This window comes from Typha latifolia, chromosome 7 (genome assembly GCF_019914945.1).
Source record: "Typha latifolia isolate L0001 chromosome 7, TyphaL0001v2, whole genome shotgun sequence".
NCBI lineage: Eukaryota > Viridiplantae > Streptophyta > Magnoliopsida > Poales > Typhaceae > Typha > Typha latifolia.
Genome location: NC_133092.1, coordinates 676,966 through 691,162, shown reverse-complemented (window position 1 = coordinate 691,162; position 14,197 = coordinate 676,966). Strand labels below are relative to the sequence as shown.

The 14,197-nt window shown below is 38.2% G+C and overlaps 1 protein-coding gene across 1 annotated transcript; it reads right to left on the bottom strand.

The window, feature by feature from the left end:
- Positions 1-1,132: 1,132 nt before the first annotated feature.
- LOC140792014 (uncharacterized) lies at positions 1,133-9,975 on the bottom strand. Its single transcript, XM_073142787.1, has 12 exons — positions 9,684-9,975; positions 8,401-8,575; positions 7,686-7,769; positions 7,280-7,521; positions 6,923-7,166; positions 6,704-6,783; positions 4,757-4,841; positions 3,457-3,588; positions 3,250-3,363; positions 2,704-2,751; positions 2,281-2,365; positions 1,133-1,579 (listed from the first exon to the last, which is right to left on the bottom strand). Exons 1-12 carry the CDS (start codon positions 9,878-9,880, stop codon positions 1,491-1,493), a joined length of 1,575 nt encoding a protein of 524 aa, XP_072998888.1. The 5' UTR covers positions 9,881-9,975; the 3' UTR covers positions 1,133-1,490.
- Positions 9,976-14,197: the final 4,222 nt, after the last annotated feature.

Genomic DNA, 14,197 nt, shown 5'->3' with positions numbered 1-14,197 from the left:
GTGAAAACCCCTTGGTCAGTTAGTCTTGGTCCTCCGCATATATGCAAACTCCTCCTCCTCTTTTCCAATATTTTGTGAAAAGAATTACCTCTGTTCTATCAAACACTTGAAGGCCACCAAAAGTAGGCATACCATTTCTTTGCACAACTCATATGCCCGACAAAATTAAAGTTCAAAAGAGATTGGATACATTAAGATTGGCTTTCGGAACAATATATCATAATCTAGAAATAATAAGAACTCTGTACACATCCCAATAATTGTAGAATCGAGTAATATATCATAATCAAGTTCTGAAATCAAACCTTGTCCTACTCATGCATGATGCCAGATGAATTCATATAGGAGGTTAGTATCCATGAAGCAGATTTCCATGATTTAGGACTTCTGTTGGTTTAGTAGTTGCTTAGCACATCAGAATGCAATAAATCACATAAACATACAGCTAGAGAGGGAAAGAAAATTTTGTTCGCACAACAAGAGAAGAATTAAGTTTAGCTGTATTTAACATCAATGGCTTACCAGCATCAAAAGACCCTGACCCATCTGATTTCTCCTCCAAAAACACTTCCTTGCCCTTCCTCACATCAGCTTCGAAGCCTTCCAATGGCGCCGCAACTCCGGTTGATTCATATTTTGTTATAATTAAATGCACACATTTGTATATAATATGAACACTAAAATTTATTAGTTTATTATTGTTAATCAAAAAAGCTGAAAAGACCCGTCGTCTCCCTCATCTCGCTGTTCAATTTTTCTTTTTCTTTTTTTCTGTTATAATGTTTTATGACCAATACGTCCTGGGACAAAATTACTATTACAAATATGACTTAATTATTTACGATGACAGTTCTGATGGGATGTTGCCTTAACAAAACTTATCTAATCCTTAGAGGATCAGAAAAGTTCAGTTTTTTTGTGATATATGGCAGAATAGTACTGGAACAGAAGAACTGTTGCCTCTCCCACCATTACATACTGACTACCATTTTAAAAATACATAATGAAGTGATAAATTTGATTTTAGCACCCAAAATAAATTTCCCATATATGAGTCTATCAGAGAACTGCATTCTGCAAGAGAAAACAAAGAAAGCTCAGATACACATTAAACAACTATTAACATTGCAGCTTGTCTGGGCTAAAAAGGAATCATCTTATTGTCAATAGAGTAACCACACCAGAAACTGCCACAAGAGAAGGCACATTTTTGCTCTGCCAACCTGGGCAGTCGGGACAAATACTACCAAACTCAGCCGCCTCGGCTCATAGGCATTTCGAATGATAGAGCCCTTATCCATGGGTTCTATAAGTCCTCAACAAACTATTATACAACTAGAAGCTGGTTTGGTTCCACAAAATGCTTGCTAGACACAACAAGAAATAGGGCAGACCTGATTAAAAACAAGTAGGCCCTTCCCATAGCCACATCATAAAAGGGCATGGGCATAATATCTTTTGATTAACTTTTAGCCATAGAGGAAAGTAGCTTATGGGGACATCGCATCGTCTGATGAAACCATATGTGCATCAGCTTGCCCTCCATTAAATCTCCTTGAAGAGTCCATGATAGTATCCCCTGCCAATAGAAAAAAGAGAACACTTAAGAGAGCAGATTCAGAACTGTTACAGATGTAAACAAAAGAGCTACTTGCGGACCATCCTAAGGATTTCATGACAATACCTACAGTAAATTAACCAGATGCTAAAAGTAGTGTTATCTGCACACCTATAAGGTTATTATTGAGATTCCAGGCAAAGTTACTAAATGCAAATGAGCTTACTCTGTTATAACTAACCAATACTCCGATTAAGGTTATCAAAGTAGCCTAACCAAATATGGTTGCAATAATATTACAACCAGCCAATATATAATGTACATATGGCACCACAAGTAACATAACTAAACCACATCACAATAAGTACACAGAAATAAATCAAAACAAGTAAATGCAAAAATTAATTAACTAAAAAGACGGCGTATCATTGCCCTGTGCCAACCACAACTATGAATAACTTTATTCTATCAAAAGCAAAGTTCTTGAGCAAAGGGAGCTTATTTTTTCAGTAAGCAATAGAGACTAGGGAACAAAAAAGATAACTGCTATATTCCTCATGCCCAATATAGCAAGTAAGAGGTTCTTTCCAGTAAATAATGAAATGGAATGAATAAAAAAAGGGTCTTCACATTTTATTACATTGGATCTCAAACAAAAGATCAGGACTCAAAGTTGAAATATTCTTGCTCTCATAAATAACATGTTAAAAGGCCATGCATACCAAGAGATTGGCGTAAACCTTTGATGGCATCAAAGTTCTTGTACGTATACCCAACAAAGCTTAGATCTTTGGCAGTTAGCAACATCTGCACATGATGTTCCATAACAATAAGTCAATTGTCTAGATATAGTGAAGTATAAAGAATGCCATAAAGGTGTATTACAATCTGGTCTTTTCTAAAATAATGTGTATTATAATCTGAATATGATCCACAAAAAATAATGCACCTATTCTCTCTCCCAAATTTGTGCTCATTGTTAGCCATAAGAGAATGTAACTTTATAAACTCCCTAGAAAGAAAATATCAAGGAAATGGACATATGCAAAAATATGAAATAATCATCAAATCAGACTATAACGATGCCGATAGGATAAGATTTTCAAGTGCCAGAGAGAATATTCAGTGTGAGGGAAATTGTTTACCTTTCTTGAGTGTCCTGAACCAGTTCTTGCTGGAGAAGGAGGATCCAACTGAGCACAGAGAAAAAAGAAAAATTGAAGATAATAAATTGTATGACATCACAGAGAACTATGTAAAGTATAACAGGAATACAAGAAAATGTGGATCAACAAGCATTCTGAAAGGAGAATATGCATTCATCTACTTGGTTGATACAAACATAAGACTAGAAAATGTAGATTAGCTTTACCATATTGCCTTTTGGGAGTGAAAATTACCCATCTTAAAGATAATTTTCGAAAAGGCATTAGTAATTAACTGATGTTTAAAATAAAATGACTGGTCAAATTAGTCTGACAATGATCGTGCAAAACATGAATATAGCAAAGCTGATTGAATGGATATAAAGAAAAGCAGAATACCCAAGGAATATCTATGAAACAGTTAAAGTATTTTAACCTTGATTATGAAAATTCCAACTATTTAAGTAGAGAAATTGGGGGGAAAACCATCAATTATCAAGTAACAAATAAATAGTGAAGAATATTTAAAAATCATATAATCCGTACTTCATCAAATTTTAAGAAATTCTGTGTATCCAGTTCATCGTTGACTTCAGGCTTAAATGCTGCTTCCATTTCATAAAGCTTGTCCCATGTAGTATCCTTGAACCAAGGATGAGCCTGAGAAACGACAGATTCAACTAATTAGAAAATAATAGAAAAAAAAACAAAAATATAAGGGAACCTAAGGGCTGCTTCATGCTCGCAAATTACCTTTATTTGAGCCGCCCCTCCACTCCCAAGTCTATGCTCAACATCGCACAATAATCTACAAATAAGATCTTTTGCCTCAAAAGACAATCTAGCATCTTCAGGAAATTTCAAATGGGTTCTCCAATGCACAATCTAGATAGTCATTAAACCAGCTTAGTAAAATGCAGAAAATATATATCAACTCAGCTGATTACACAATATATAAAATCATAAACAGGTCACCTTGTTTTCACCTCAAACACTTCTATTTGTGATCTCAAACTTGTTTTGGAAACACATATTGTGCTATTGCATAATAACATTGGTGACTTGATTATTATATGTCATAAATTACTTAGAAAGGTTATTGTCCTCAGGAGTTAACAACATTAGTTGTAAAACAAATTGTTTACTGCTGATGTGCATATCACCTATTTATGAATTCTTGTGTATGAGTGAGATGATTAAAAATAACTTCCAAGTTTCCAGCCTACCATAATCAAATTTACAGTCTAGGGCTCATTACACATGAGATGGATGACTAGTAGCTACTAGTTGATAAGTATGAGAAAAAGAAATTCCTAAGTATTATGTTATTTATGTCTTTTGAATTGCACTGACATAATGGTTGAGGAAAGATGGTTGCTGAACTAAAAAGTTTTCTAGAACCTAAGATCTTGCATTGTACGTAAGAATAGGTCTGGACAACTAGTCTTCATTTACTGGAGGTTGCATATGTATACAGAGCAAGTCGTTTTAGTCCTATTTTGCCTAAATTAAGCATCCAAATGGCAAAGCAAAAAAAATCATGGTTTGCCTATTAGGGTAGAGCGAGTTTCAAAAAGAATCCACACTTAATATTGATAAGTGAGTACCAGAGAGGAGAACACTACAAACCCTCCCAAGGCTCTGTATTGAGGAAAGCCTCGTGCATTATAGAACCTTGCATTTGGTCAAGGCAAAATAATTATTGCAAGAAAGGAATACAAAACCTCGCATTGATCCTGATTCCTTACTAGCCCCTTGAAAAGTTATGAGCAACTTGTAAAACCTGATCTGTATAATGTTGATGAGCTTAAAGCTTGTGTCCTTATGGATCATGTGCCTTGATATATACAGAATGACTTACAAGTTTCATCTTGACACACTTGAGCATCCATTTTATAACTCATCATTGATACAGATTTAATAGAAAACTACACTAGCAATTAAATGACTGAAATGCCTAGAAAAAACTTAGTTATTTCTCAAAAGGGCATATGAAGGGCATAATGACATTAAGCGTTGACTCAAAAGGGCATATAAAGCTAAGCAGCCTAACCTTTCGGCATGTAGTTATTGGATCGTCAGAGTAAAATGGTGGATAGCCAACAAGCATCTCATACATAATTGCACCCAAAGACCACCTGCAAGTATATGACAAGAACACCTTGAATAAGAAAATGTTCAGGTAAAATTAGATACTTCCCGAGATTTACATTTTTTGGATTACAGGGAAAGATATTCTAAATGAAGATGAGCGAAACTCTGTCAATTTCACAGAATTAAAGAAAGCTGGGAAGAAGGTATAAATATATGGGGGGAAAAGAACTGCAAATAAGCTAGCTAATGAACCTAGCATCTAATACATTATTTTTTGTTCATTTACCAACTACTCTAAAAACTTAAACTTCTATAGAATGATGATTTTTATATTTTATATCTTAACACTCTTCCTCATTTCTGGGATTGAAATATTTTGATGGGCACAAAAGTGAATTTTACTTAAGTATGTGGAGATTTCATATTTTAAATAGCAGATGGACTGACCGTATTTGAACTCAGGACAACAGGACATCTGTTTTAATACCATCTTAACTCACCAATTACTTTAAAATCTTAGGCTTAAAGAGAATGATAGTTTTCATATTGAGTTAAATATATTTTACTATCCTGTACTTATGCTTAAAATTATTTTACCTTTCTATACTTTAAAAAGTCTCAAATAAGACATTATACTTATGATTAAAGTAAAACTATTAGTTTTTCTGTTAAATTTAACTAAATGGTGCTAAATTAACCAAAATACTCTATTGTGTTTGTTAGACAAAACATGTAGATTTTTGAGATAATTTTGCTAAATGACCAAAATAACTATGGAGCTTAGTTAAATTTAACAAAAACACTAACGATCTCATCTTAGTCATAAGTATAAAGTGTTAGTTTGAGATTTTTTAAAGTATAAGGAGAAAAATTAATTTTGGGCATAAATACAAAATAGTAAAATGTATTTAACCCTTTTATATTTTATATCCTAGTGCCGCTAAAAAATATCTTAATAGGCTCAAGAAATGGATTTCACTTTAGTGGAGGTTTTATATTTTATACAACAAATTGATTGATAAAAACTAAACTCAGGACACTATTTAGCTACTATATTAACTCACTAACTACTTTAAAAACTTAAGCCTTTAAAGAATTATGGTTATTATATTTTATATTTTAATACTGCCAAAATTAATATATCTTCATTATTCTCCTATAAGCATATTTCTCCTTTGTTGATCCTTGACATAGGGTCAATAAGCAAGTACATCAAAGTAGCATATCTTCAGACACCTTAAATATATATATCAAAGTCACATAAGAGCTAGAAAACTAAGATAAAATAATCATCAAAGTTTAAATTGTGTTCCACATAAATTCTATTGAATTTAATTACCTTGAATATCATCTTGTCTATATGCTAGTCTGTGAAGGTTCTTACTAGCGCAATAATGAAAGAGTGCCTCCTATATTTTGGGCTATTAATTTTTCCTCAAGTTAATTAGAATTCCTACTAATAAGATCAACATCTTTTCTATTTCAGTTTCAGCTAACCTCCCTGCTTCTATCTCCTTATTGAATCTCAAAATTTGAGAAAATAAAGTGCTTCACTATAAATACGAAGGATATCGTTAAAACTTAAACACAGTTGCCATTATATTCATTTAAAGGATATTTGTGAATCCACGATAGCAAGGTGCAATATGCAAACTTTGATACTGAGAAGACATAAGTTCTCAGGGAAAATGGGCGTGCAATTAACTTGGAACTCCACACATATGTGTGCCAGTAATTCACTAATTTGATACTTATAGACTATAGACTCATGCAAGTAGCACAAGAGTCCATATTTAGAGACCAGATTAATAAGGTAGCCCTTAGATCACAATCACCGAAAAAATTGCAAGTGTTATTATACATTGATACTGACCTAATTTTCTCACTAAGAGTCTAGCTCACATACCAATCACATTCCATGCCATATCCTTTCTTTAATAATACTTCCGGAGCAATATAGTCCGGTGTCCCCACAGTAGAAAATGCCTGAAAGGAACAAGTTACAATCTTCTACTTAGATTTATCCTCAAAACAAATTAAGAGGAGCTAACATAATAAAGAGGAAAATTATGCAAAGCATGGTGCATCATAACATAGTAAGTGAAGATAAAGTAAATAAATATACCAGTTTTCTCCTGTTCATTTGCCAGTGCTGCAGTTGCTCATGGGGGCTCTTCCACCTACTACCATTATAATTACCCGAAACACAGCTGTCAACATCCATTGACTCAATGAGATTTTCATCATTCATGGGTTCATCTTCATTCAAAGTTGAGAGTTTCGAACAATCAATTGGTTTGCACAAACCAAAGTCCGAGAGCTTCATGTGACCATTTTTGTCCAGCAGCAGATTATCAGGCTTGATATCTCTGCATATGAAGATAAACTAATTGCAAATGAGTGGAATAATATACTATCACATAAATACGTTAGGTTATAGAGCAACAAAGTTGTGGTTCAGTTACTATTGGACACTACTAACCTGTGAATGTAGTTATGTTTATGAATGGATTCTATTGCCAGCACACTCTGAGCAATGTAAAATCTTGCCACATTTTCAGTTAAGGTATCTTCTCTGATGAGAAGGGTCATCATATCACCTCCAGGAAGGTATTCCATAATTAGGTAAAGGTATTCTGCATCTTGAAATGAATAGTACAATTTCACAATGCAATGGCTAGCTACTTCAGCAAGCAAGTTCCTTTCAGCTCTAACATGTTCAACCTAGAAGGCAATGGTAATGCAAATCATAACTAGAACAATAACAAATAAATCATTAAAAATTAGAAGGGAAAACTACCGATCATGATGTGCTTTAGCATTCAAAGAAATGAAAATTCTAAAATAAAGAATCACTACAGAAATTATGTGTATCCGACATATCTTACCTGTCCCCTGCTAACCATCTCTGACTTCTTCAGCTTCTTCATTGCATAAATATTGCCAGAGGACTTCTCCCGGCACAACCTGACCTGTAGCATGAGAACAGTAACCAACAGGAACCCTAGAAACACTACTTAAGCCATAATTGCCATCTCAATAAATAGTAAACAAATCAAATATCTCCAATAATGTAAGAAACTCTATAAAGCAATAAATAGTTGCTCAAGAGTTGCTAATTATATAGTTGGGCTCGACAACTTGAATACATCACAAAGGCAATGGACAAAGTAAATCAAATAATCAATATTCTCAAACCAATTGTCCTTGATTCAAAATTAATGTAACTAGAGCTGACAAGCTGGTAGTGCTTTCAGAATTTCTATTGATAATTAAAGATTTCATCAATGGAAGCTCCATTATGCAAGATCAGCATCTAATTATTTTGATAAATCTAACAGTAAATTACCGAAGATATCCATGAAGAAACGGCAGCAGTGATTCATGGTAATAGTACATTATAAGTCATAACCACAATATGAGATATAAGTGAACGTTAATAAAAATGCTATATTCTACAAGGAAATAAAAGCTAACTAGCTACGGTAATTGAGTGCCGATATATGATAGGCATTCCACATGTCTAGACGAGGGGGAAAAGAAAAGGTAATGCAAAACAATGCAGGTAAAATTAGCCACCGCTATTTACATATGACAACAGACCTCCCCAAAAGCACCTCTCCCAATAATGGTGAGAAGCTCAAAGTCATCCACACAGATTTTATGCCTTTTAAGTCGCATATATTCTGTCTCCTTCCTCTCTAAATCCTTTATTTTATTGATTTTTTCCTCATTGGGAACTTGCGAGGAGGCCAATTGTCTCTCCAAAAACCAGCGTCTGCAAAAAGTATAGATTTTGTCAATCACAAGTTAACAAAAGCATAAGAGGAACAAAGATGAGAAAATGATTAATTAGTAGACTGTGAGCAGACAATTAAACATGTGCATGCTTGGGCATCCCTCTGAGTACATGTGCATTAAGTGAGAGAGATGCCTAGATAATAAAATTCACAAGAATACCTTGAATAGGAACTTTGGAAATATATCTAAATAAAAAGACAAATTGCTGCACAAGACTTCAAAAGTTCAGAATCAGTGTCAAGTATTCCAGTTTCATATAAGCAGAGATGTATTAGAAAAATTGACTCTACATAAAGAAGAGCTTTCAAGATGACAATAGAATTGACATGAAACAACCATGAACCATATACATATCCTTGTTTGAACTATTAGATTAAGTACAAAATGAGATTATGATATCATCAGCATCTCTAAATCAATGCTAATAATGTACCATACAAGGCAAGCAGTGACCGTTCTTACAAATGAACATATACTGATTAATGAGATGCCTTATTCACAGTAAAGAGAATGAACGTGGAACATTTCTGTTATGGTCCCCCATTTACGGCATTAAATTGGACAGAAAAAAATAGAAGGCCGAGAAGTACATTAGGATAAAGTAGGTCTCTAGTGCTCAGAAAACTATGCTTGTTCTGGTATATCTGCACTTGCCGCTGTCAGATGCACAAAACAATATTACGAAAAGAACATACGCATGAAAAATACTAAATATATTCGCCAATTTCCACCAAACCCTAGGGCTTGACATCCGCACAAAGAATCAGCAGCAGCAAGATGAAGGTATCACATTATGAATAGCTAGTCAGATTACAGATCCAAATTATGATTTCTAATCTCCGGAGCCAAAAGATCGCGGTGCTCTCCAAATGCAATCTTTTCAGTTAGACGGCAAAAGATCGATTAAGAACGCGATTTCCCCTCACTTATCTCCCAATCGAGAAAGGGTCAGTTGAATTAAAGACGACCCCTAGAACATAAACGAGAAGATCTAGCGAAAAACAGCGCGATCAAGCAAGTAAAGACCGGGAAAAGAGAGAGGATCTAAACCGAGGGGGTCGACCCAAATGTCGACAAGCACTGACCTCTCCTTCCGCTCCTGGATGTTCTTCATTTGGGCTCTGTAGTGGTTCTCAATGAACTGCTTCGCCGCGGCGACTCGCTCCATAGTGAGTCTCGAGCCCACCTCCTTCTCCTCTTCCTCCTCCTCCGCTACGACGGCGAGACCTTCCCCTACCCCCTTCTTCCTCTCCTCTCCCGCTTCCTCCATCTCGCTCTCCATCTCTCTCTCTCTCTCTCTCTCTCAAGTGCTCTCTCTCTCTCTCCTCTTCTCTCTCTCCTCTTCTCTCTCTCTTTCCCTGAATATATTTTCTTGCCGCTTATTATTATTTACGCCACTGTGCAGATTTATACACGACGAAGTCAGGCTACAGCGACGACGAGCTGTACCCTCTTTTGCCTCCTCCCCTCCGCTGTATACATTAATATATTATCTTTATGCGCCTTCTCAATTTACCCCTTGTATTCTCATCTTATTACGCCAATCTCACTTCTGTCTGTGAGATATCATTTTCAGTTTAAACCCTCGAAGACCGGGTATTATTTACACATGACTGAAGAGTTGGAAGGTGTTCGCTATCCCATCCCGGGACAGCTGATCCAGAGGCCAATAAACAAAGTACGTTAAAATTGGATTAATTAGTCGAGGTGTCAGTAGATACTGCTTTGCTGGGCTAAACAAGAGGGGTTTGTAGACCAGCAGAGGCATCGGTGTTCGCAAAATCCAGCTGTTTAAAGAGAGATTATGTTTTTAATACGTTGTTGGTAATGAGAGTGTGGGATGGGATCCTATGCTCTCAATGGTTTTATGATGGGGGGTTGGATCTTCACATCAAACGAAAGAGACGCACAGCTCAGCCGTCTGATGGAATGCCAGTGCGACATGGCATGGGTTGGCAAAGCGTCTGATCTGATGACCCCACAACTCCATCAGGATTTGGTATATGTCGGACTTCGATACTGCAAACTGTTGGATGTGATGAGCTGGCCTTACCAATTCTTTCTATTTATCTTTTTAGGTTAAATACCTAAAATATATAACGGCGTTACCCATTCTCAGGATGCATATTTATTCTAATATAAATAGTATTATTTTATTTGTACTTTAGTTAAAAAATGTATGGAAATATAGTGATACACCATGGTAAAATTTATTCGTAGTTTACTCGTGAATTCTCTCTCATTGCCTTTTCTTTTGCATGGGCGGGGTCTGAGTCGGTATTATAGGAGCAATTTCTTGTTGGGCCTCACGTTTCAGCTGGACGGGTTCCGAAGGTAGAGAGAAAGAGAGAGAGGCCTAAAACCTCTCTTGGGCCTGAATTGAGCTAGATAGGCCCAAGTTGTGCGTGTTTTTTTTTCTTTTAATCCATAGATGTGTATGGTAATTATAAGCTAGACATGGAGGTTAGCTTCTACAAGACATAATAAACCAAAACACGCACATTGGTGCAATTTATTTTAATTTCTTCTATGAAAAAATTTATAAGCGCTTGAATCCGTGACCTTCTAATATAAGTGGGTATGCTCCTACTACTGCACTATAGTGGATTAGTGTTTAGTGATAATTATATTTAGGGATGACTTAAAATAGATTGCGATCGATACTATTTGTGAGAAAATATCTCAGCTAGGAGTGTTAGAAGTGTTTAAAAATCCAAAACATATAATAAGAAATTATTCTAATAGATTATAATAATCAGCTAGGAGTTCTGTCGACTTCTATGAAGATACAAGTAAAAAAACTTTTTTATTATAATTATACAGTAAAAAAAATTAATGTTAAAAATGTATTAATCATTTCCATGACTAAAAAGCATATCACTGAGCCGAGATCTAATCAAGCTTGAAATAATTTTTAATAGTCTATATTACTTATATATATATATATATATAATTTTAAGTCTTATCTGGGCAGCTATGGGTATGCCAGAAAAATAAAGACACTAGAAATAGATGATTGGCAACAATATGTGCACAAATTCAACAATATCTGCACAAATACAACGGCAAATGAAAATCACAAATAAGGTGAGATATAAAAGGAGTGGTTTTGAAAGTCAACCATATACGTACGTATGTATATATTGTCTTAGAGGAAGCAAAACATTGCATATAAAATTAGCAGGAGGATTCTAAACGGATAGAATGAGGAAATAAATTTTTTTTTTCAACCTAAAATGACCTATAAACTTATTTTAGTTCTGAAGAAGAGTTGCCTCAATTGACGTTGTAGAGGAGTTCTTCTTGACTATCCTAATTCTTAACAAAAAATTACTTGGGTGGATAGCTAACCATCTTATTATATAAATCGCGCTTATAATCCCACTTTAAACTCCAATCCGAGGTGAGGCGTTTGTCCATCGTGTCATCCACTTCATCTTAAAGATCTTTATACCAATTACCATGATGAACCTCATTCCACCCTTCTTCCCTCCTTTCCGCTCCACCCCCACGTGTTACACGGAATCCGTTTCCCAAACGCATCTATCAACCGCAGCCCGTAAACGCCCCCCGCCTATCATTTTGTAATGATTGGGTGAGTTATTTGGGTAGTTAACTAAAGAGCCAAGGGGCAGACGCTTTTAATTAGTCGAGATTTTCTTATTCCTCCCACCCGCGTTGGCCGCGGTTCTTTAACGGTCAACTCCCCTCTCTCTCTCTCCTCCTTCCCGCGAAACACCCCCGCCCCGGGAAACCGCGTCAACACGCTCTCCTCCACCCCCCTCCCCCCATAACATATATATACCAATCGAGCTCAATCCGTCTCTCACATCTCACACTGCCGATTTATCTCTCTCTCGCTCTCAAGAACTACTACTACGCGAATCGCGCTGGATCTCTACATGAACGCTTCTCCCACTCCTCTGCTTCCCTTCTCCTTCGAAGACGATTTCTCCAACTACTACTCTCTATTGGAGGATATCGCCGTCGACATCGACATCTCTCCTCCTGCTTCACAATCCGCAACTACGATGCCGCCGAGTAAAAGGAAGAGGAGCGCGCCGACAGAACGAGAGTCCCCAGTTCGCAAGCAGAAGGTGGAAACCGGCGGCGATAATGACTCTGTTTCGGCTTCGGTGCAGAATTTTTCTTCCCCTCCTCGCGGCGGCGGTGGCCACCACCGGCGACTGTGGGTAAAGGACCGGTCGCGCGACTGGTGGGACCGGTGCAATCACCCCGACTTCCCCGAAGCCGAGTTCCGCCGCGCCTTCCGGATGAGCCGCGCGACATTCGACTTCATCTGCGAGGAGCTCGGCGCCGCCATCGCGAAAGAGGATACAATGCTCCGGGCCGCCATCCCTGTGCGGCAGCGCGTCGCGGTCTGCCTGTGGCGCCTCGCCACCGGCGAGCCCCTCCGCCTTGTCTCCAAGCGGTTCGGCCTCGGTATCTCTACCTGCCATAAATTAGTCCTCGAGGTCTGCGCTGCCATCAAATCGGTCCTCATGCCCAAATTCCTCCAATGGCCCGACTGCTCCACTCCCTCCGGCGCCGCCATCCCGCACCGGTTCGAGTCCGTATCCGGGATCCCGAACGTGATCGGATCCATGTACACGACCCACATCCCCATCATCGCTCCAAAAGTCAGCGTCGCCGCCTACTTCAACCGCCGCCACACCGAGCGCAATCAGAAGACCTCCTACTCCATCACCGTGCAAGGCGTCGTCGACCCCGATGGCGTCTTCACCGACGTCTGCATCGGGTGGCCCGGGTCGATGTCCGACGTCGAGGTGCTAGAGAAGTCGGCATTGTACCAGCGAGGCAACGCCGGGCTCATCCAGAACCAGTGGGTCGTCGGCGGCGTCGGCCATCCGCTGCTGGATTGGGTGCTGGTCCCCTACACCCACCAGAATCTGACGTGGACGCAGCACGCTTTCAACGAGAAGATCGGCGAGGTGCAGCGGGCGGGTAAGGAGGCGTTCGCGAGGTTGAAAGGGAGGTGGGGTTGCCTGCAGAAGCGGACGGAGATGAAGCTCCAGGACTTGCCAGTGGTGCTCGGCGCGTGCTGCGTCCTGCACAACATCTGCGAGATGCGGGAGGAGGAGACCGATCCCGACCTCCAGTTTCAGCTCATCGACGACGAGGTGGCTGCCGATAACGGAATCAGATCGGTGGCGGCGATGCATGCCAGAGATAGCATCGCCCACAATTTGTTGCACGGTGGCCTCGCTGGGACGACGTTTTTTAAGTCCAATTAAGTTAAATAGAGTTCTGCATTCGTTTGCTTTACATACAACATTGTAACTCTATTACTCTGCTTGATACCGTAGCTAGTAATGGAAGATTTTGAAAGTTTGATTACTCTGGGAATTGGCTATTGAAACAAGAACTCTTCGACTTCATATTACATCTAAACAAATTAAGAATTAAGCAGCACAGAACTATTTAACACTATGTCAAGAAGAGCGAGCGAGCGAGCGAGCAGTTAATTAAGACCGAAGAGCATGGCAACCTCCTCTCCGACGTCGGTCATCTCAAGCTTCCTCGAGGGTGGCAACAACGGCGAGATATTAAGCATCATAGAACTATTAACACTATGACA

Bases quoted from the DNA above. Each gene is read 5' to 3' on its own strand.
- LOC140792014 (XM_073142787.1), bottom strand. From the start codon at position 9,880: ATGGAGAGCGAGATGGAGGAAGCGGGAGAGGAGAGGAAGAAGGGGGTA. The intron at 7,770-8,400 runs GTCTGTTGTCAT...CTCATGCTACAG, and splicing joins GGAGAGGTGCTTTTGGGGAG to GTCAGGTTGTGCCGGGAGAA. The intron at 7,522-7,685 runs GTAAGATATGTC...ATTGCCTTCTAG, and splicing joins AGATGGTTAGCAGGGGACAG to GTTGAACATGTTAGAGCTGA.